At 39.7% G+C, this 20295-nt stretch overlaps 2 protein-coding genes across 10 annotated transcripts in view; both read left to right on the forward strand.

Annotated features, from left to right (window-relative positions):
- Positions 1-114: 114 nt before the first annotated feature.
- BPNT1 (3'(2'), 5'-bisphosphate nucleotidase 1) lies at positions 115-10800 on the forward strand. 5 transcript variants are annotated; one of them, XM_015283647.4, is made up of 10 exons: positions 115-154; positions 898-986; positions 2403-2527; positions 4686-4790; positions 5034-5141; positions 5664-5712; positions 7045-7136; positions 8136-8333; positions 9141-9246; positions 10167-10800. In XM_015283647.4, exons 3-10 carry the CDS (start codon positions 2411-2413, stop codon positions 10313-10315), a joined length of 924 nt encoding a protein of 307 aa, XP_015139133.2. In that variant the 5' UTR covers positions 115-154; positions 898-986; positions 2403-2410; the 3' UTR covers positions 10316-10800. The 5 variants fall into 5 exon arrangements, with proteins under 5 accessions (XP_015139133.2, XP_015139134.2, XP_040552981.1 ...); XM_040697047.2 differs by having other exon boundaries at positions 138-806; NM_001012874.3 differs by having other exon boundaries at positions 138-197.
- Positions 10801-14161: 3361 nt separating this feature from the next.
- Positions 14162-20295, forward strand: part of EPRS (glutamyl-prolyl-tRNA synthetase) — a 37089-nt gene continuing 30955 nt past the window's right edge. For 2 of the 5 annotated variants that reach the window (XM_040697048.2, XM_040697050.2), the window contains exons 1-3: positions 14175-14458; positions 16041-16125; positions 18716-18815. In XM_040697048.2, coding sequence (XP_040552982.2) covers positions 14203-14458; positions 16041-16125; positions 18716-18815 — 441 coding nt within the window. In that variant the 5' untranslated portion in view covers positions 14175-14202. Of the gene's footprint in view, positions 14459-16040; positions 16126-18715; positions 18816-20295 lie in introns of all 5 variants that reach the window. The other 3 variants (XM_015283649.4, XM_015283650.4, NM_001006398.2) reach the window with 2 other exon arrangements.

Below are 20295 nucleotides of genomic sequence, written 5' to 3' on the forward strand. Positions count from 1 at the left end.
CCGAGCGCGGGGCTGAGGGACGGCTGTAGGCTACGATACCCCCCTAGAGCGGGACGGGGCGGTGGCGGGGCTTCTCGGCAGGAGGCGGAAGGGGCAGGCCTGGAGTTCTGGCACGGGGCGGGGGAAGCCGCCCTCCTGGCGGAGTTACCGGGAGGTGAGGGAGCGTGAGGGAGCTCGGCGTCCGCGCTGAGGTGGAGGTGAGCGGGGCTGCGGGTCGGCGCTTCAGCGAGCGGCTGGGCTGGGCTGACGGCCGCCGTGCTGGAGTATGGTAGTGCTTTCAGGTCGGAGGGTGTGCTTAGAACTGCGGGACACGTCTGTTTGAATAGCTATAAAAGCGAGCTGACTTGGCAGCGGTACTCAGTTCTGTTCAGCTATGTTCCGTGATTGGGTTGCTTAGGCTAAAGGATGGACTGCCTACGAACCGTGCTTTGAAAATAACGCTCAGATTTAAGAACGGGAGGTGGCTTCTCTTTGCAAACGTTCTGTCAAAGCCAAAACCTGTTGGTCCAAAGCGAGCTGTTGTAACACTGAATGTAGGGTAGAGGTGCAGCTCTGTGAAAACAGAAGGCAGCCTTCGTTGCAGTAACGTTTCTGCCCTTCGTTGGCTGCTCAGTGTTAGGGAAGGTGGTGTTGAACCCGCTGCTTCTGTTTCTCTTTAAGAAATATTTATTAAGAATAAATGAGAATATTTGAATTGTAGGTGTTACTTAAAGATTTCCTTACAGAGAGGAAGTAAGTTTGTTTCCTGTAAGAATGGGAGCAAACTACATTCAGTTTTCCTTCCTGCCGACTTACTTCATGTAGCGGTGTGTACCACATCTTGCCATGGGCTGTGATGCATATTTCCTCTGCAGCTTTTCAGCCCTTTCACAGCTGCTTTTTTTTTCTTTGCCACAGATAGCATTTCCAAAATCTGCCCTGTGACCGCTGTTGCCTGTCCTGTCCTGTAGACAGACAGCTGTGGGGCTGGACCTTGGCTATTCTATGTGAGTCTGGAGCACTTTGCTCCCATTCATGAGCAGTAAATAATAATTAACATTAGCTACTGTGCTTTTTTGTGTGTGTAGTTCCTCCATCAGTCTACTCTTTCAGCTTCAGAGTTTTGACTCTTAGAGAAACCTATACAATGTTTCTAAATGCTGAGAAGGTTCTAAAACCAGCTACATTTGCGATCTTGATACCTCTAACATTGCTCTTGGCATTTGCTCTAAGCAGAGGTGAAACTGGGGTCACGTCATATACAGTAGCTGTAGACCATATTATAGACCTTGTGTTATACTGAGTAGATAAGCAAGAAAGGAGGTGTGTTGTACAGTGACCTATATTGTACGGTTGTAGAATGACTTGTGCAATACTTGCTGCAATGGCTGCAAACAGTCTGTGACTCTGAAAGAAGCCTAGTATTCATCGTCTTCTGTTCGGGTATTAATTATTTCCACTGTGTTTTTTCTAGCTCTGTGCTCAAGTGTCTTACCTGGAAGTAAGTCGTGTATGTGAGCTCAACTCAAAAAGCATGCAGTAGAAGAACAGATAGGAAAACATAAAAAGCAATCAGCTCTGCATTTTAAAGAATGCAGAATGGTTGTCAGTACTTCTTACTCCTAAGGCAGAGAAAACCTGGGAGGAAAGGATGATTACTGGCCCTTAGCTACAGCTATAGTTACTCTTCAGTTTGGGAACTGAAGGCATAATGGATTGCAATGAAGTGTTCTGGGGAACAGACATAGAAGACAATGCGATGACAGGGCATACAGTGTTGAGGAAAGGAATGCAGGTATAATAGATTTTCTTAAGGAAATCAAGAGAAGTTCAACAAATATAGAAAGAATGGTAAAATTTAGGTGAACAGATTTTCACATGCATGTGCAGTGTTTGCATCATTAGCCTACTTTGTGTCCACAATCAGTCCACGTACAAAAACCCATTTCTTTACAATATAAGAAAGGGTAACGTTGCTCTTGGCATCCTGTCCAGTAAGTTTGTATTTGAATTTGAGCACAAATGAACTCTGTAGGTTCAGAACTGGAAAAATGAACTTAGTACATGAGTGCTGTGTGTAGATTGCACTTTTTCATCGCCTTTATGATGAAGAATTTCTGCTGCTGTAATTGTGTTGGGGTTTTTTGTTGGCTTGTTTTTATTTAATGCCAGTTAAGTGAGGAAAGGTAGTTCCAATATCAGTATGTTGATATTAGAAATTTGTGTCTAAAATAGTACTATATCCCTGTGTACCTCTTAATTGTATTCAAAAGTCACAGCTTACTATTACTGCTCTCAGAAAGTAGTTCACTTTCCTCTTCTTATTCAGCTTAAACAAACTGCATCTGCTTGGAACGTTAAGTAAAATATTTTCCTTGTCAACCCCTGTAAGTGTGCATGTTTTCTTTTTTGTTTCTTTTCAGCATTCAGTATGGCTTCTCCAACTCTGCTCATGCGTGTCGTCGCCTCCGCGTATTCTGTTGCAGAAAAAGCTGCAACAATTGTTAGAAAAGTAATGGCCGGAGGAGATCTGGGAATAGTGGAGAAGGTATTTCTTTAACTTTGGTTTGATTTCATTTCTCTTATCAAAATACAAGTCAAACTGGTGTTTTTGAAGGTCAATAACAGGGGAAGGAAATACGATCAATCCCAAACTTCACCTCTTTGAATCGAGAACTATTCTTTTTTAAAGGATTGAAAGAGCATTGGAGGAGAACTGCTTTTTAAATTGTATTTCTACAGGATGTTCAGACACTGAAAAGAAACCATGATTTTGTCCTGATTCCCCCTCATGAAGCACAAGCTTTGGATAGCATGGCAGAATTGATAATAATGCGTCTTTCCCATTAATTTCCATACCTGTGTTCTGACATACGTAGTACAGAATACCGTACTATGCCATGTAATTTTGGATTAGGAAAAAACAGTGTTTAATTTCTTAGAACAAAAATGAAACGTAGTTTTCCTAATAAGTCATACTTTTCAAAGTTATTTTGGAGTTTCAAAATTATTCTAGATTGGAAAAAAAAACAAACATGAAGTGACAGTCATCTGCACAATGTTTTTAATTTGCTCTAAGTTAGTATACTGCACTGATGAAACAGGATCTGGGTTTTGGCTGCAGTACTAGAATTGGTGGAATTAACTTTGAAGGTAGTTCCAGCCTTATGAATATGCTACAATATTATATGCTGCATTAAGTATCGGTATTATTTCATAGAATCATAGAAATGTTTGGATTAGACGGGAACATCTAGTTCCAACCCCCTGCTATAGGCAGGGACACCTCCCTCTAAACCAGGTTGCTCACAGCCCCATCCAGCCTGGCCTTGAACGCCTCCAGGGAGGGGGCACCCACAGCCTCTCTGGGCAACCTGTGTCAGTGTCATACCACTCTCATGGTAAAGAATTTCTTCCTAACATCTAATCAAATTCTACCCTCTTTTAGTTTAAAGACTTTACCCCTTGTCCTGTTGCTGTACTCTTTCATAAAGAGTCCCTGTCCAGCTTTCTTTTTTCTCTTAGAGTTAGCTAGGTTGAGGTAATTTTAATACAAAAATAAATGCTTGCTTTTATCAGTTTCACTTAAAAGAAAAAAAAAAAGCAAAAGTTTTAATATTATTTCCCAGTGAAATGAAGATTGCTCAATCATTTTCTAATATAATAAAACCAGCACATTTTGAACTCAGATCAAGTAAATAATTTCAAGTACAGTATAACAAAAGCTATCAAAAGTAGCAGGTGATATAGCTTCTAAATAAAAACAGGGGTTACATCTACCTTATTTTTATGAATACTACAAACATTCAAAATCAGATTGAAGACAGTGAGCACTGGAAGGGTTCTTGTTTGTGGAGTTAGCAATCTCAGAATTCCTGCAATCTTTTTATTAAACTTGGCTGGGAAAGAAAAAGAGAGAGTGCAAGAGTAAGAATCTGGAGAGAAGAAATATGCAAAAGAAGGTAAAGTTCTCACAATTCATCCTCTTTCTGCAATGAGCAAACATGAAGACCAATTCTGGCTAACCTTATTGAATGAAAGCTTCTGAAAAGTTAGGAATAGAATATTCCACCATTTCCCTCACAACAATGACCTCCCATCCGTTTATCACAATGAGGAAAAAGTGGTGTAAGAACAGCTGAACTTTTAGGTAGCTCCTCCACTCCCTCTCCTGGTTTTCAGAGTTTACTTCCTCCCAGTCAACTCTAAGATCAGCATTTATATTGCTTCTCTTTGTAACCCTTCTACAGTTTTTTTTCTTTTTCTTTTTTGTTACAAAGACATTTTGTCAAGCTATTTTATACTATTGATGACCATTTTGAAGAACTACTTTATACTGTTTTTATTCATGTGTCATGGAAACAAGGAGATCATCTGCAATAATTTGATCTTTCGAGGTCTGAATTAAGCACCAAATTCAACCAAAATGTATTATATTAGAGGATAAGCAGGGCTTTCCAGAGAAAACTTAAATATCAAGTCTTATGAGAGTAGGCAATTGGATAAGGGATGGACTAGGCTTGGAGCATACAAAAAAGAAACTCATAACTATCTTCCATTTCTGTGGTTAATTTCTGTAGCTGGATAAAGAAATTTTATGTCACCAAATAAGATATAAGCAGTTTCATGAAGATTAAGGCTAGAAGGCCATTTTTCTGTTTTTATTATGTTTTGAAGTACATGAATTCTTATCCTCCTTTTGACAGAGTGGAGCCAATGACTTGCAGACCAAAGCTGACCGACTGGTACAAATGAGCATTTGTGCTTCACTGACACGGAAGTTTCCCAAAGCAACAATCATAGGAGAAGAAGTACGTACCTGATTTGTTTCATACTAACAATGTAGCTTGCTGTAACTTGCGGTGGAATATACTTTGCAAGGTTTTAGAAGATCATCTCTTTGCAGGGGAAAAAAAAGCCACCAGGAATCTATCCCATTTTATCTTTCAGTACGTTACCTTTGTCAAGTAAGCTGCAAGCAAATCAACAGCTCTAAGGCAAACTGAGGTGAGTGCAGCACCTTTTTGTAATAATTCTGGGACTCCTTTTCGTAGGAACTACCTCCTGAAGAAGTAAATGAGGAATTAATTGAAGATGGCTACTGTGAAGAAATACTAAAGAAATCTTGTCCTGCTCAGTACACAGGAATTAAAGAGGAAGAGGTAATTTTACACACATGACTTTGTACTTTACACTCCTCTATCTATATTGCTTTGATTTTATCTAAAAACCTATACAGAAAAGAAAATGATTTCAGTGTTGCCAGTTTCTCTTTTTGGCCTGTTACTCATACACGATACTCATGTAGTCACGAGTATCCCAATTCTAGAGCTGGAAACATTGAGTATCCCTTTGTGCAATAGTGAGAAATGGAAATTTGCTTCTGATTCAAATTTTTTAAATTGAACTGACTTTGGATGTGAGGATGTCATTTCCATGTTTAATTTAAGCCTTGATACCTCTGTAAAGATATTTGCTAACAAGCTCTCATTATTTTTTTTAGATTTTCTGTAAAATACTAATAATGTAGGTTTCAGTCATATCATTGATTGAAAAACTTGAATGTATTTATTTCCTTACCTTTGTAAGGAAATAAAAGCACTAAAATAAACTATATATATACTTTGCATGTTTAACTACATTATTTGTATTTGTTTATGCTGTTCTTTATTTTTTTTTAACAGCTTGTGATATGGGTTGATCCTTTGGATGGCACCAAAGAGTACACTGAAGGTTGGCTTCTCAGTTCTGCTGATTCAAGAAATTACCGCAATGCAGTAAAGTACAGCGTACATGTATATTGTTTGATGATAGAAGTTACATGTAATGTTACTTCATAAGGCTGACTTTGTTTCTGTACTTTGCAAGTGCAATGGAAATTTTTAACCATCACTCTCAGTCCTAACAGGTGTAGAATATTCCTGATGGGATATCAAGTTCTTACCAGTTTTTGTCAGTTCAGGGAACAAAGGGCTGCCTTTAATTGCTGGCAGATTGTCTTAAAAAGTTTTTAGTCAAATCAGTTTACATTTTCATACATACTTTGAACTGGAGAATTAAATCGCCTGTTCATACAAGCATATGCTTAATTACATGTGCATTTTTCTCTTCAAACTACTCAAATGATGTAGTTGTATTTGTAGTCATTTCAAAATAAAATAAAACCCTTCTCCCAGAATCATTATTATTTGGTTATGGAAAGAAATCATTCACAGAAAAGCCCAATTTGTGTGCATAGAAATATACTTTACAGTAAGGAAAAAAAAAACAAACGAAAACTTCATAAAACATATGCCAAAACCTTGCCCTAATTTCCTGCTGCATCTTTTAGTTGATTAACATCTGTAAGGTCAATAAGAATACAGATGTTGTAAAGTATTGGATGATCAGTAAGTATACAGAGAAGTTAGGCTTAGTAAGATTATCATGTTGGAAAAGATAATCATAGATTAATGGAAGTGCTTACTGGTGTTGTAGGCTCACAAGAAACTCCACAAGGAGTGATCTCCAGAGAGAGATCTTTCCTTAGTGGCAGTCAGCCCTTAAATGGGGTGAATTGCCTTCACCTGTGCTCCCATGGTTGACTCAGTGCTTGCCTCAGGTGGTCAATCAGAGGTTCAGGCTGTGATTCAACAGTTCCCATACAATGTCAAATCTTTTAGTTATATTTTTTTCCCCAGTTTTAAAGGGAAGAGATGTAGAATTGCCATAAAATTGCTGTTTCTGAAGACCACCGAAGAATCTAGACTCCCATTTGTAGAAGAATATCATCGCATGTCATTATGTAGATGTACCTTTCAACTTTTCTCATTATGTGTTAATTAGAGCATAGTTCACACTAGAGAAATTCTATCTGGGGCATACTTTGAAGACCTTGAGGCTAAAAAGATTGCATTATATCAAACAACCTATTACACCAGAAAATCCTGATTAGTATTTGCATTTTTAAGATACCATCTTGCATATCAATTCATGGACTTTTATTGGAGGTTTACTTTCATTTACTTATTCAGCTAATACTTTCTATTTTTCAAGTATAACTACCTTCACGTTATTTCTGTACAGGTCTCCTTGACCATGTCACTGTCCTCATTGGGATTGCTTATGGAGGCAAAGCAATAGCAGGAGTTATTAACCAGCCATATTACAACTATGAGGTATTAAATGTATTGATTTGTTTGAGAGTGCTAGGTGATTTTTAATTGTTTCTTCTGTGATATTTCCAGTTAGCAAACTTTCACCCGGAAAGCAATGTGTATTGCAGTTAATGTTGTAACATAAGGAATTTTTGTTTTATTTTATGTACACCAAGTTTTTAATGTTTATTTCCAAGAACTGAATCTCAGGGACCCAGTAACAGTTAAAGTGCATCTTGAGGCTTGTGTAGTATCACAGTATACATCACATATGTACTGTACACGTTCATACAGTACATAAAAGATTCCTATTGATAAATAAGTATATGTCCGTGTTTTTACAGTCTAAGCTACAGATTCTTTACTAAATACATAAAATCTGATATGTGGTAACTGCCCTAAATCTGAAGCCATAAATAAACCTATCAGTGGTAGATAGGTTAGAGTGCATCAGGCCACATCTCAGATTTAAGTCCAAGATGGCCAACCTACAACATTTGCATGTATTGAGATTAATACACATTACCTGTGTTAACAGGAATAACCTCAGGATGTAGTCTGATTTATTAAACTTAGTAGATATAAAGAAAAATCTCTTGAGCTAATAGAATGTACATCAGCTGACCCTACATGTTCAACGTCTATATCATAAAATGTATAAAAATGACAATGAAGATATCAGTAACAGATTGTGCCTTAAAAAGAGAATTATGCAGATATTAGTTTCTTAATCATGGGAAGCAGAATGTCATGCATCACCATAATTTCACAGATGAGAAAACAGTAAACAACCTCCTGAAGGTTGTACAATGTGTCGTTGCCATAGATGAAAAGAGAGCTGAGGCACTCTGATTCCTCTGCCTGAGCTGTAGAGTACTTCTTTTTAAGTGCCCCGATTTAAATGTATCTCAGTGTTAATAATACACTCTCCAAGATGGAATGATGTGTCTAGCCACTCTTTTCCATTTGTGCTTTAAACACTGGTCACTGTTGTTAACCATCATCTGGACCTTTCCATAGGCAGGAGCTGATGCTGTACTGGGCAGGACAATTTGGGGAGTCCTGGGCATAGGTGCTTTTGGATTTCAGCTCACAGAAGTACCAGCTGGGAAACACATCATTGTTACCACCCGTTCGCATGGCAGTACTCTGGTAAACGACTGCATCAGTGCTTTGAACCCAGACAGCGTTATCAGAGTTGGAGGAGCAGGAAACAAGGTATGAAAACTCAAAATCTTTTGGTTTGATTGGGAGGTTATATCTTTGGAAAAGGAAACAGAATTTTGAATGAAAACATTTGTGCATTTCCTCCTCTGTTCCAAGCACAACTTCTCTTCCTTTAGCTTTTAGTCTGCCATGAAGTAGGGACTCAAGAGTCAGTACAGACAGATTTGTAACAAGGGCTGTGCTGGTCATGGCTGAGGTCCATCTTCATTTGTATCCTGTTTCTGGGAGATGCAATAAAATTTATAAAAAGATTCAAAATGACTAAATGAGAATACATTTTAAACATAGTAAGGCTATTGCTCCAACTATCTAGAAGCAAATATCTAAGGATAAAAATAGGAACAGCACAAAGCGATATCTCCTTTGCAAACCTTCTTTGCATACAGGTAATTGTGCTGCTATTTTGAAAACTCACTTTTGTCAAAAACAGACTGTCCTGCCTCTTTTCTCCAACACATGCACAGGCCCAAATGGCTCCAAGATAACACAAAGCCAGTTTCCATTTTTTCTTTTTAAGTACTACAAGATAGGAAATTTTGTTTCTGAAATGAAAAGCAGATTTTCATCCTTCAGACTGTATTTATAACAATCACAAAAATAGATCATTCAGGATGATGGTAATAGAGTGTATCTTTCTTAATGCTCATAAATATATACATATGTATAATTAAACCTGAGAGGATCTCATTTTCTAACACTAACAAACTGATCCCAAGCCCTGTTTCCTGGTGTTATTTTTTTCCCTGCTTCTAAATGTCTAGATCCTTCGAAATGATTGCCAATCTCTATTCATAACAGATCATTCAACTCATAGAAGGCAAAGCATCTGCTTATGTATTTGCCAGTCCTGGATGCAAGAAGTGGGATACCTGTGCACCTGAAGCTATTTTACATGCAGTGGGAGGTAAGTTAATAGCATTCAAAATCCTTTCCAAGATAAGTGAAATGGCATCAATATAGGTTATTTATACTTATCACAGGAAAAAAAAATAAAACATGTATTTGGGAAGAAGAGTGACTGTATGTATGTATTTTTAAGTGATCTTGATTCACTAGGGGGCTTTGAGCCCTTTAAAATAAGCAGCAACTTCAAAGGGGCAACAAATTATGCAGGATGATAGAATGGTTTAGATTGGAAGGGACCTTAAAAGATCATGTAGTAGCAACTCCCCCACTGTGGATAGAACGAGGGGCTTCATAACAACATCATTTATTTATTTCCTCTGTAGTCTACAGTACAGTGTTCAGAACTGGGATAGCTCTAAGCAGGTTAACTCAGGCACAAAAAAACAACCAATCTGGGGCAGCACAGTGCTGTATTTAGCCTCTTTGTTATGCAGGTATCTCGTGGTTAAATTAGCTTGCATAAGGGTCTGTGTTGCTCTTGCTAAGTGATTTCCAGAAACACATTTAAGACCAGCTGGGGTATTTCTGTATTATACTAGAGTTGGTGGTACACACATACCCTGACTCTTACTTAAACTCAGGATTTTACTTTCTATCTATCAACTGCTAATATATGATCTACTCAGGAAGCATTTTAATTTATCCATAAGCAGTAGCTGTAGTTTTCCAGAAACGAGGAATTTTAAGTATTGCTGATAGGAAACCAAACTGATTAGTTATTTAGTTATCAACTGAGAAAAACCTATTGTGCACAAACTGGGAGAAAAAATTAAATTTCACATCTAAGGACAGGTACAAGTTCCTCAAACACTGGGGTTTTTTTGTTTGTTTGTTTTATATTATCACTTGTACTAATAAATTAGATTCTCTCTCTCCAACTCCTTTTTACTGGAATATTTTTTTTTCTTTGTTTTGCAGGCAAGATAACTGATATCCATGGAAACTCCTTTCAGTATAACAAAGAAGTAAAACACATGAATTCAGCTGGGGTCCTTGCCACTTTGAGAAATTATGACTATTATGCCAGTCGTATTCCTAACACAGTTAAACAATCTCTTGTGCCTTAAAGCACAAAGTGTCTTCACTTGGCCTGGAAAGTTGAGAAGGTGAGATTGTAGAAAAATTAAAAAAAGAAGATAACTGAGCTTGAAATTGTTTTACGGAATCTGATTCTAATTCTTACATTAAGCTGTTCAATAATTTGCAAATTACCAGCAGACTGTCTACGGTTGGATCAGATTGTTTTGCTATGTTTAGCAAATACTGTAGTAACTACGTTTCTTCTATGTTTGTTTTCCATATTCTTTGGAAATAGAGTATTCATTCCATGTGGTATGACTGTGGTTAATGTACTGCTAATCATAACAATATAATCCAAAAGTCATCTTAGTATTCAGGGCACAAATTCATTTTAACTTATCTACCAAATTTTGTTCAGTGTTTTTTCTCAAACATACTCAACAAGATTTTGTTGGGTTAAATACAAATGGAGTAGGAACTTAAATGGATGGATGATCACATTTATAATAAAAGTGGATGGTTTTGATTCTTAGAAGTGAAATGTGATCTTTATATGCATGTATTTGAGGATGAAGTAAAGTTGGCTTGGTTTTTGTTTGGCTTCCCTTATAGTTATAGGCCAAGATTCTCCTTTAAATGCAAACAATTTCTGAAGCAATTTATTTCTTTCAGGACTTCTGTCATATATGTGTAGCAGCCTTTAGTGTACACTGTGGTTGTCTCTATCTTGAAAAACTGTGGTAGCTTTAAGCTAGATCTAGGGGGCTCTATGTATTTCTTAGTTTCAAGATCATTTAGCTATTTAAAAGCCATTTTTGCAGCATAAGATTCATTGAACTTAGGCAGCTGATAGTAATCATTTCATCAGACTATTTTAGGATGATATACTTTATTTGACTTAGTGAGTCTCTCAAACTTGTCCTCTACCTGCTCTCACTTTTTTGAAAGACTGTCTTTCAATCAGTTCAAGCTGTGTATCAACCAAGGTGAAGTTACATGCAAGCAGAGATGCTCTCTTTTTCAGTATAGCAGTAGGAAACTTAAGTACAGGAGGTCTTGCATGCAGGGAACAGCTTGAAGTCATCCAGTTAGTGAAATGACTTCTTTGAAATAGTCGAAGTGTAACTGAAATAGTGTTGTGTTGTGTTTCCTCCCATCCCCCACTCCTGACCTGCTGCCATCATACTGTGAGGCTATTGGATTTTCTTAATGCCTCAAGATCTTGCACTGATTGTACCCAAAAGAGATATGCAACACAATGTGCTTCTAAGCATAAATGGAGGAATGAAAATTGCTTACCAAATTCTAAAGTTTTAAACAGATCCAAACACTTAAAAACACTTTCTGGTCCCAAAGAATCCAAGGGTAATACTTCATTAGGCTACTGTGATCCAACTATCTCTCAGAAAAAGACAGGAGACTGAGCTTAACCAGAGGAAACCTAAGACTTTCTTTCAGAAATAACAACTTAGTTTTGCTGAACAACTATTTGTAACCTGAATTGTCAAACTGCCAGCTTAAAGTGTCCTTTGTTATTTTGAAGGCAGAGAAGAAGAATGCCACTTCCATTAATTAATGACTGTGACTCATAGTGAGGCATGCCATGAGTGGCTGCCAGTTCCCATGGACCTCACAGCTGTTTTCTTTCTCTGTTCTCTCTATGGATAGAAAAGTGGCACCTGTCAAGCTCACAGGTCTGTGGTATTAGGCAGGGTGCCTGAACTCAGTCCTTGCTTACTCAATGCCTGAATATCCAAGTCCTCCCAGCATGACTTTTTTTTTTTAACCCCTGCTGACACTACGAATGGCAAAGTAGCCAAACCCCTGCGATGTCCCCCAAATAACCACACTCTGGGTCTTTAAGTTAGCTCTGAGCTGTAATATACCAAAAAATACAATTTCCATACAGCTGAAAATTTCAAAATTGAGTTTTCAACCGTGGTGAAGTTATACGTTTGTTTTTAACACCTCTGATTTGCTTTTCAAACTGCATACAAGAGTCTTTGGATTCAATCTTTTCCTCACACTGGTAACACCAACCTGACTTCAGTGCAGTACCCCCAGGCTTGCTCTGTTAGTTATTAGGGCTAGCTGGCTTAAAGCAAGCAGGAACATCTTAATGCCAGATGATATGAATGGGACAACTCTTGCTGAAGAGTTCCCAGTTTCCTCATGTGCAAACAAGGGAAAGGAACTGAGGAAGCTCTTTCCTCAGTGAGCACAGCTTATCCTTACAACGTTTACAGATAAATTAGCAAGATTGTCACTTGCCCTATCATCAGCCAGTCTATGATGCTGTAATTACACTAAAAGCTGCACACAGAGGAACAACACATGCTTCTAATCCTTTCATCTAGAGCCTACCTGTCTTCTAGTATGACTAGTAAGAGCACATAAGACAGATTCAGCCTGTTTTAATTAGAGCCTTCCTCATATTTTGGCTCCTTATAACTTTAGTCATTCCACAGGCTGATTGTGACTGAGGTATGAACCACCTAGCAAGTACAGATTAATTTTCAGACTCGGTTATACATCCAGCTCAGGTTGGGCATTAGGAGAAATTTCTCCTCAGAAAGACTGATAATGCACTGTCACAAGCTGCCCAGCGGGGTGGTGGAGTCACTGTCCCTGGAGGTCTTCAAGAAATGTGGAGGTGTGACACTGAGGGACGTGGTTAGTGAGCACGGTGGGGATGGGTTGGTCAGACTTGCTGAGCTTAAAGGTCTTTTCCAGCCTCAATGATTCTATGATTCTGTAATTCTCATCCCTCCAGGATCCTTGGCTACTTTAGTATTCACTTCATAATTGCTATGTGAGTTTGTGAAACAATTTAAAATGAGATGTAGAATGATTTACAGACAAGACAAAACCTGTGCTAATGAGTCTTTCCTTGTAATAGTCATTCAAAGGTAAAGTCACATGCAGAACCTACTGCTAGTAACACTCACCTGTGTGCTTACAGTGTTAATTTATCTAACATCTGATGTATGCATTGATCTCCGTGCTCGTTTATGGTTGCTTCACTGGGTGTAGAGCATACACCATCCAATGCTTAAATGGACTTATGCATGAAGCTGTTTCCTATGCTCATGGGAACTGGAATACAGGCAGATATACAGAAGATGTACAGTGTAACTCAATGGCAGGAGTCAAGCAGGACTCGGGCTGGCAGAGAAGGTCAGTCACACACGGAATCACAGAACCGTAGGGGATGGAAGGGGCTTCTGGAAATCATCTAGTCTGGCTGTCCCACTGCCACGCTCCACCAATCGTGCATCTGAGAGCTCTTCTGCCAGCAAATCGGTGCTGTAAGACAGAGTGGAAAAAAGCACAGGGACACCACAATGTCCTTGCAACAGTGTGAGCCAGAGCCTGCCTCCTGCAGAAAACTGCTAGCGCAGTCGTTTTGTAATTAATTCAGAGACCGGGCTGATCCACTGCTAGGCTTCTATGTGGGAAATACAGCACAGGGTAAACTCTGTGTGATTCTTATCTGAGAGCAGTAAGGCAGTGGCAGTGGCTGCCCGGAGGTGGTGGAGTCATCATCCCTGGAAGTGTTAAGAACTGTGGAGATGTGGCTCTGAGGGCACAGTGGGGATGTGTTGACGACTGGACACGATCACCTCAGAAGTCTTTTCCAATCTTAATGACTCGATGATTCTGTGCTCTTTTTTATTTGCTTACGTGACATAAAAGCTGCAGAAGAACCCTACTGCTCCCCTCAGAGCCCAACCCTAAGAATGCTGGCGGATAACCCGAGCAAAGCTTCGGAGAAAGGCCCAGCCACGACGGACAGCAGCGGCCATGCGCGTCCCGCTGCGGGAAGTGACGCGCCGGCTCCTCCCCGCCACGCCGGGGCCGCCGCGCTGGCGCCGCCACCCGCCCCGCCCCGCCCCTCTCTGCTCTCTCCTCTGGTTCCGGCGTGGCGGCGGGGATGGCGGCGCTGAGCCTCACGGTGCAGGCGGACAGCCCCCCGCTCGGTAAGCGCGGGCCGGGCCCTCCCTTTCCCTACGTCCTCCTCCTTCCCTCGGGGTGCCTGGGGTCGCGCAAGGTGCCGCCGCGTTGCATCATGCGGAGCAGTTACGGGCTCCGCACGCCGAGCGGCCGCTCCCCGGCGGGCGGTGAGGGGCAGCCTCTGCCCGGCCTGTCCTCGGGCTGCTTGTTTCCCCTCATTTGTTCTCTAAGCAGCGGCACGGTCTGAGCTGCGAGTGTAGGGGCTGTGGAGCATTTGTTTTTGCAGCTGAGAAGTGGCACTGGAGGTTTAGTAGAGGGGATTATGTAATGATGTCAGAAATGTTGCATCTTACGAGCGAAGCACGTTGGCGGCGTTTGTACGAGGCGGCCGAGCGCACGTCCCACTCCTGCCTCCTCCGTGCTACTCATCATGGCTGCGCTGGGAGGCGTGTGATAGCTATTAATGTCCCTAGTATTAATTACACGGCTCGCCGAGTCTAATCCTTGTCATTTCCAAAGCGTTTCCGCGCTGTTGGCGTACTTGCAGGCCTTTCAGATGGACTGCGTGAGCGATGTCACCCTGACTTTCACGTGTGGATAACAGGGGTGGAAGGACGTTGGCGTAGTGTTGGCACGAGCTTAATGCCACAGGAGGTGTTTGCGCTGAGGTGGGAGCTGGGAGCTTCTGGCTCCTGTGACTTGTATCTAGGGCAGCGTATTAGTAGCTTACACACCATCGGCCTTGGGCAGTCTCTGTGTTGTTCTCAGGGAAGGTGAAACGTGCAGCAAGGTTTCAGGTTGCGTATTAGGAGAAGTTTCTTCTCCAGAAGAGCAATGAGGCACTGGCACAGGCTGCCCAGGGCGGTGGTGGAGTCACTGTCCATGGAGGGGTTCAAAAATGTGGATGTGGCACTGAGGGACGTGGGTTAGGAAGCAAGGTGGGTTGGGCGTAATGGTCTTAGTGGTCTTTTCCAACTATAATGATACTGTAATTCTAAGAGAGTAACAGGTTGCTTAGATGCCCTTCCAGACCTACAGCACAGCCCTCTGGCTACTTTCATTGAAGTAATGCCCGTGCAAAGCTTGCTGTCTTTGTACGTGCTTGTGAACAAAGCACACGAACACAGGCTCCTCTCCTCCAGCTCAGCAGGCTGGGTCTGGAGCAGAGCCAGCCCAGAAATAATGCAGCCACGTTAGCTTAGTGCTTTAATGCTTCAAGCTGTTCCACTGTGCTATGGAGCATCGAGATCTGAGCAGGTTGCGTTGAGCCACTTTGGATATGGACAGAGCTGTCCTCCAGTTGGTGAAGAGCCTTAGAAGATCTTTTATTTCTGCACTGTCACTGGTGAACTACTCTGAGGAGCCTGTCTAAGTTTCTTTTGTTTGTCTTGAATAGAATTTCTTGGTAAATCTTTTCATAAGCATTAAATTGTGTTAAAAATATTGTCAGGGCTGTGGCGGTGTACTCTTTGATACCATTCAGGTGAAACAGTTTGATTATGATCTCTTCATGTACTCAGGGACAGAACTCATTTCTACAGTACTCTTAGGAAGCACAATGAATTGCAGCTGACAGTTGCTGAGCGCACTGCAGATTACTGTATACTGGGCATTATCAATTTTAAACCACGAGGGTTGCCAAGAATAATTCTCCTGCATATGAGATTGAACATCGATTTCTTTCCCGAGCAATCTTACTTGAAGGAGCACTTCAGTCGCTTTGTCAAATTAGCTGAGAAGCATAGCTGTTTTGTTGCTGCTGTGAAAGATATTTTTACTGGAAGAGAAATGAATATGTTTGTCTCTTGTTTTTTAAAGGAGCTCTGCTGACAGTGGAGCTTGTGAAGAATGATGTCAAAATTTCAGTGGAAGAAGGCAAGGAAACCATCCTTCGTGTATCTGAGTAAGTGACTTTGCATCTCTTCTTTTTGCTTTGGGTCAGCAGTTTTAAAAATCACATGGTTGTAACACTGACAGAAACCTTTCCTGGTAGGAGAAGAGTACTTTTATTAATGACTGCATTACTGTTGTCTCACTGTTGTTGAGGTATTTGCCTTTTTTGATGTACCGTGAGTTATCAAAAGTAAGGCTATTTTTTACTATGTAAGAGTGGTATACGTGATTCCTTGCACTCATACATATGTGATAGAATTAATTTTAAAGCTTATGTGGCATTGTTATGTGGTCACTCGTGCATATAAGTGAATGGTGTTATCTTTCCAACTAGAAAAGTGCTAAATAACTGTACCACACTATCCAGTGTATCCATCTGCCTCATGTGGAAATACTCTTAGAAATTTTTGTAGAAAGCTAATGTATGACCTTCGAAAACTGAAGCTGTTATTGCAATAAGTATTTTCAAGTTTGGGGTGGGAGGGAGATCTTCATGATCTTTATAGCATCATGTGCATATCAGAAATGCAGCACTAATTCTTTTGGTTTGGGAAAACTGCATTGTAATCTCAGATTCCGTATCATGTAAGATGTCTGGATATAATATGAGAAGACATCCCAATATTTAAATGCCACTGACATAGCAGTGGTATCTCTGGTAATCTAGTATCAACAGTAAGGGATGCATTTTTGTCCCTGAATGTATTATCAAGCATGATAATACTGTTCAGAATTCAGAATCATTCATTTTAACTACAGTTTTGAGTAGGTACTGAAAAACTTGATTGGGAACCACAGATTTTTTCCCCTGATCTTCCAAAAAGCAGACTTGCTCATATTTTACGAGTTATTCCCATGGAAGATGCTCTTGAAGTTACCAGTGAAACATAAGCCAGTATTCCTGCATGGCTTTAGAATGATTGTAAAAGCAAACATAATATGTTTATGTTGTGTGAGATCCTTATGTTTATGTTGTGTGAGATCCTTATGTTATGTTGTGGAGATCCTTACATGTTAACAGCAGCTGGTCTTTTCCACTCTATTATAACCCTAGAGAGTGAGCTTGTCACTGTATACATACTTGGGCAGAAAATGAAAGCACGGGCTGCTTGACAGTCTTCAAACCTAATGACTGTGGTACTGGTTGCTGTTTCTATTTTCTGTTAAAACATTAGGCTTAAACTCAAATGAGAGTTCTTTCATCGTTATCATTTCTATTCTTACGTATTGTCTTTTGCCCTGTGGTATAAAAGCTATCATTTCAAGATGATGCTGGAATATTATTGTATACTTAGCTATGAAAGAGCAATGTTATCTAAATTTTATTAAATTTATTAGTTTTATGTTACCACACCTTTCTCCCACTGCATTGCAAAAACACTCATTTTAGCTGTTATGGAAAAGGTCAGAAGTGGAAAGCAAAAGCTCAAAAGCTACTTTGCTCCTTGGTCCCAGGTGAATAAGATCTAGATTCACAGTTCCATCAGGTGGCATTTTTTTCTACATTAGTTTCATCTCTTCTGGTATTGGATTATGTTTAAGAAGTTATTCCAAACCTCAATATTGCATTAATTTTCTTTTGCTTAGTTGCACAATCATTACAAAAAATTGATTCTTTATTTTAAAGCCTGCTAAAAGTATATCTGTAACTTAAGAAGCATCAGCTGAACTCAGATCTCAAGTAATGCTTCTGGTAAATGGATTTCATGGCATCAATTCTGCTGAAGCCATCTTATTCTGGCATGACTTGAAATTCACTTGGGATATTCCAGACCTTTATTTATTTATTTATTTATTTTTTATTTTGGGAGGTAGATACAGTGGTTGTAATAGTTTGCTTAAGTAATCAAGGGCATTTGTTTTAGTATGAACTAGTGAAGACAAAAACATTATTTTACAAACTTTCTGTAGATGCAAATATATTAAAGATGTCTTGTTTCTCTGGAAAAGTTTCTTTCAAGTCTGGCAGCATGATGAAATGAGAACAGGACATACTTTGTATATAATAATTCCCTTCCCCCATAGGTCTTGTTTTTAATAACAATTTAAGGATCTTAATAGTAGATGCCAGGAGTTTGAAAAGCTAGAAGCAAAGAAAACCTCACAAATAAGCTATGCTCGTTAGGTTTTAGTGCAGTTAACCTAGGGTGACTGTATGATCCATTTGTATCAGAAATGGGACTTGTTGTAATTATTACTGCACCAAGGAGCCTTTTATCTCTTTTTCAGGATTTTCATTGATCTTTGCAAGACTTCTTCTGTGCTATCAAAAATTCCTCTTAAGTTTATAAAGGATGAAATATGTGTAGCAGGAGGCAGATAACTTGTTTGTAAGGAAGGTAGTAGCAGAGACAGAAACAAAGCTTGTTCAGACAAATTGAAGTGTAGCATTCAGTCACTGAAAATGAGAGGAACAGAACACTTACAGGAACTCCTTGATGATGTCAGTGCTTGTTTAGAAGCGTTTAGAGCTATTATTTTGTGAACTACACCTGTGTGAGACTGTAGAGATGAGCATTACACATTTTCAACTGCATATACAGGTGAAATTGAACTGGATATGGTAATTTAATATGCCTTTATTTTGCATATTTTTTCAGGCATGTTTCATTTACCAATGTGAATTCAATAGTTCGCTACCTGGCTAGAGTTGCTGCTTCTGCTGGGTTGTATGGTGCAAACCTTTTGGAACACACTGAGGTGAGAAAGAACTGTGCCTTTCTTTTTTTCTATTTCCTTCTCTCTTTTGCCTGTGACCAAAGTGTTGTGGTTTTTTTTTCTTTCTGAGGACCTTTTCTATATCTCTGCATTTTATTGTGCATTGCTGTGCATTTTATTATTAGTCTGAGGTTCCAGTTATGTGGGATGCTGAGTTGTTTGGGTTTTTTTTGTTTGTTTGTTTTTGTTAAGCTTGCAGCTTCTTGTAAAGAAGAGTCATAAATCTGATCTTGGAAAGAGTTGCCATTTCCTACCCCCCACAGCAACTACTCCTAAGATGACAGTTCACTAATCCACAATAGTTCAAGTTAGGAAATGATGGCTGTGATTCATAGAATCATAGAATGGCCTGGGTTGAAAAGGACCTTAATGATCACCTAGTTTCAACCTCCCTGCTATGTGCAGGGTCGCCAACCACTAGACCAGGCTGCCCAGTGCCACATCCAGCCTTGCCTCGAATCCCTCCAGGGATGGTTTTCTGTCTTCACTCTCTACTGCTCAGTTGCCATCACTTACTCCTGTGTAATGTAATTCTTCATTCTAATGCGAAGGAACACTGTATTACAATACCTTCAGCAACTAACAGAATAATGTTGAAGCTAATGGCAAAATATGTCACTGTGCACAGAACTTAGGATTTTGTACTAAATTGTTTTTTGCTGTATGTGATGGACAAAACCCTCAACCTGATTTCATTCAGTGCTTGAGATCCAAGTTAAATGCCTTCTGGCTCAGGTATCTTGGCACAGTGATGAGATGTTCTTTTGTATAAAGTCCTGCATTCCATAGCACTTCCCTAACAGTGCCATGAAGGCACCAAAATTCTTTATGCTGAAGAGGGAACTTCTTGGTCATCATTCCTTATACAAATTACAAAAAGTTGTTATAAACTGTGGATATGATACAAAATGAGATGCAGTTCTTTCTGAGTCCAGATGAGTTTTAAGTTGATGACTGAAACTGGCAGGTGAAGTAAAATTAGTATCCTCTGAGATGTGGGGAGGAAACTGAAGGACTTGGTTCAACTCTCTTCTTTTCTACAACTGCTTGGAGCTAGTAGAAGCCTTCATCCCATACGGCTGGTCTAAGGGGAAGTATTGTCATAGTATATTCCTTGTAAGGCATTAAAAACAAGTTACAGTGTGTCTTGTGGCTACTTAAATTTTCTGAGGAAAAAAAAATGTTTTGAAGTTAAGCCCTAAGGCCTCTGCAAATACGCTTTCAAGATTGGTAGTTCTAGTAAAATGCTTCTTTTCTCTTGTTCTTCTTTCAACAGTAATGCTGTACTTTGGGATTTATAGGTAGAGCTGCATATCAACCAAGGACCTGATTTTTGTTGTTTTTTTTAAATGCATGCTGCAAGATGTATTTCTTTCTGTAGGAAAAGACTTCTGCAGGAGAGAGGGAAGGGAAATGAGGTGGGGTAAAGGATTTGGCTTCTTCAAAGCTAAAAGAATCTGAG

The sequence above is a fragment of the Gallus gallus genome, chromosome 3 (assembly GCF_016699485.2).
Source record: "Gallus gallus isolate bGalGal1 chromosome 3, bGalGal1.mat.broiler.GRCg7b, whole genome shotgun sequence".
In the NCBI taxonomy this organism is placed as follows: Eukaryota; Metazoa; Chordata; class Aves; order Galliformes; family Phasianidae; genus Gallus; species Gallus gallus.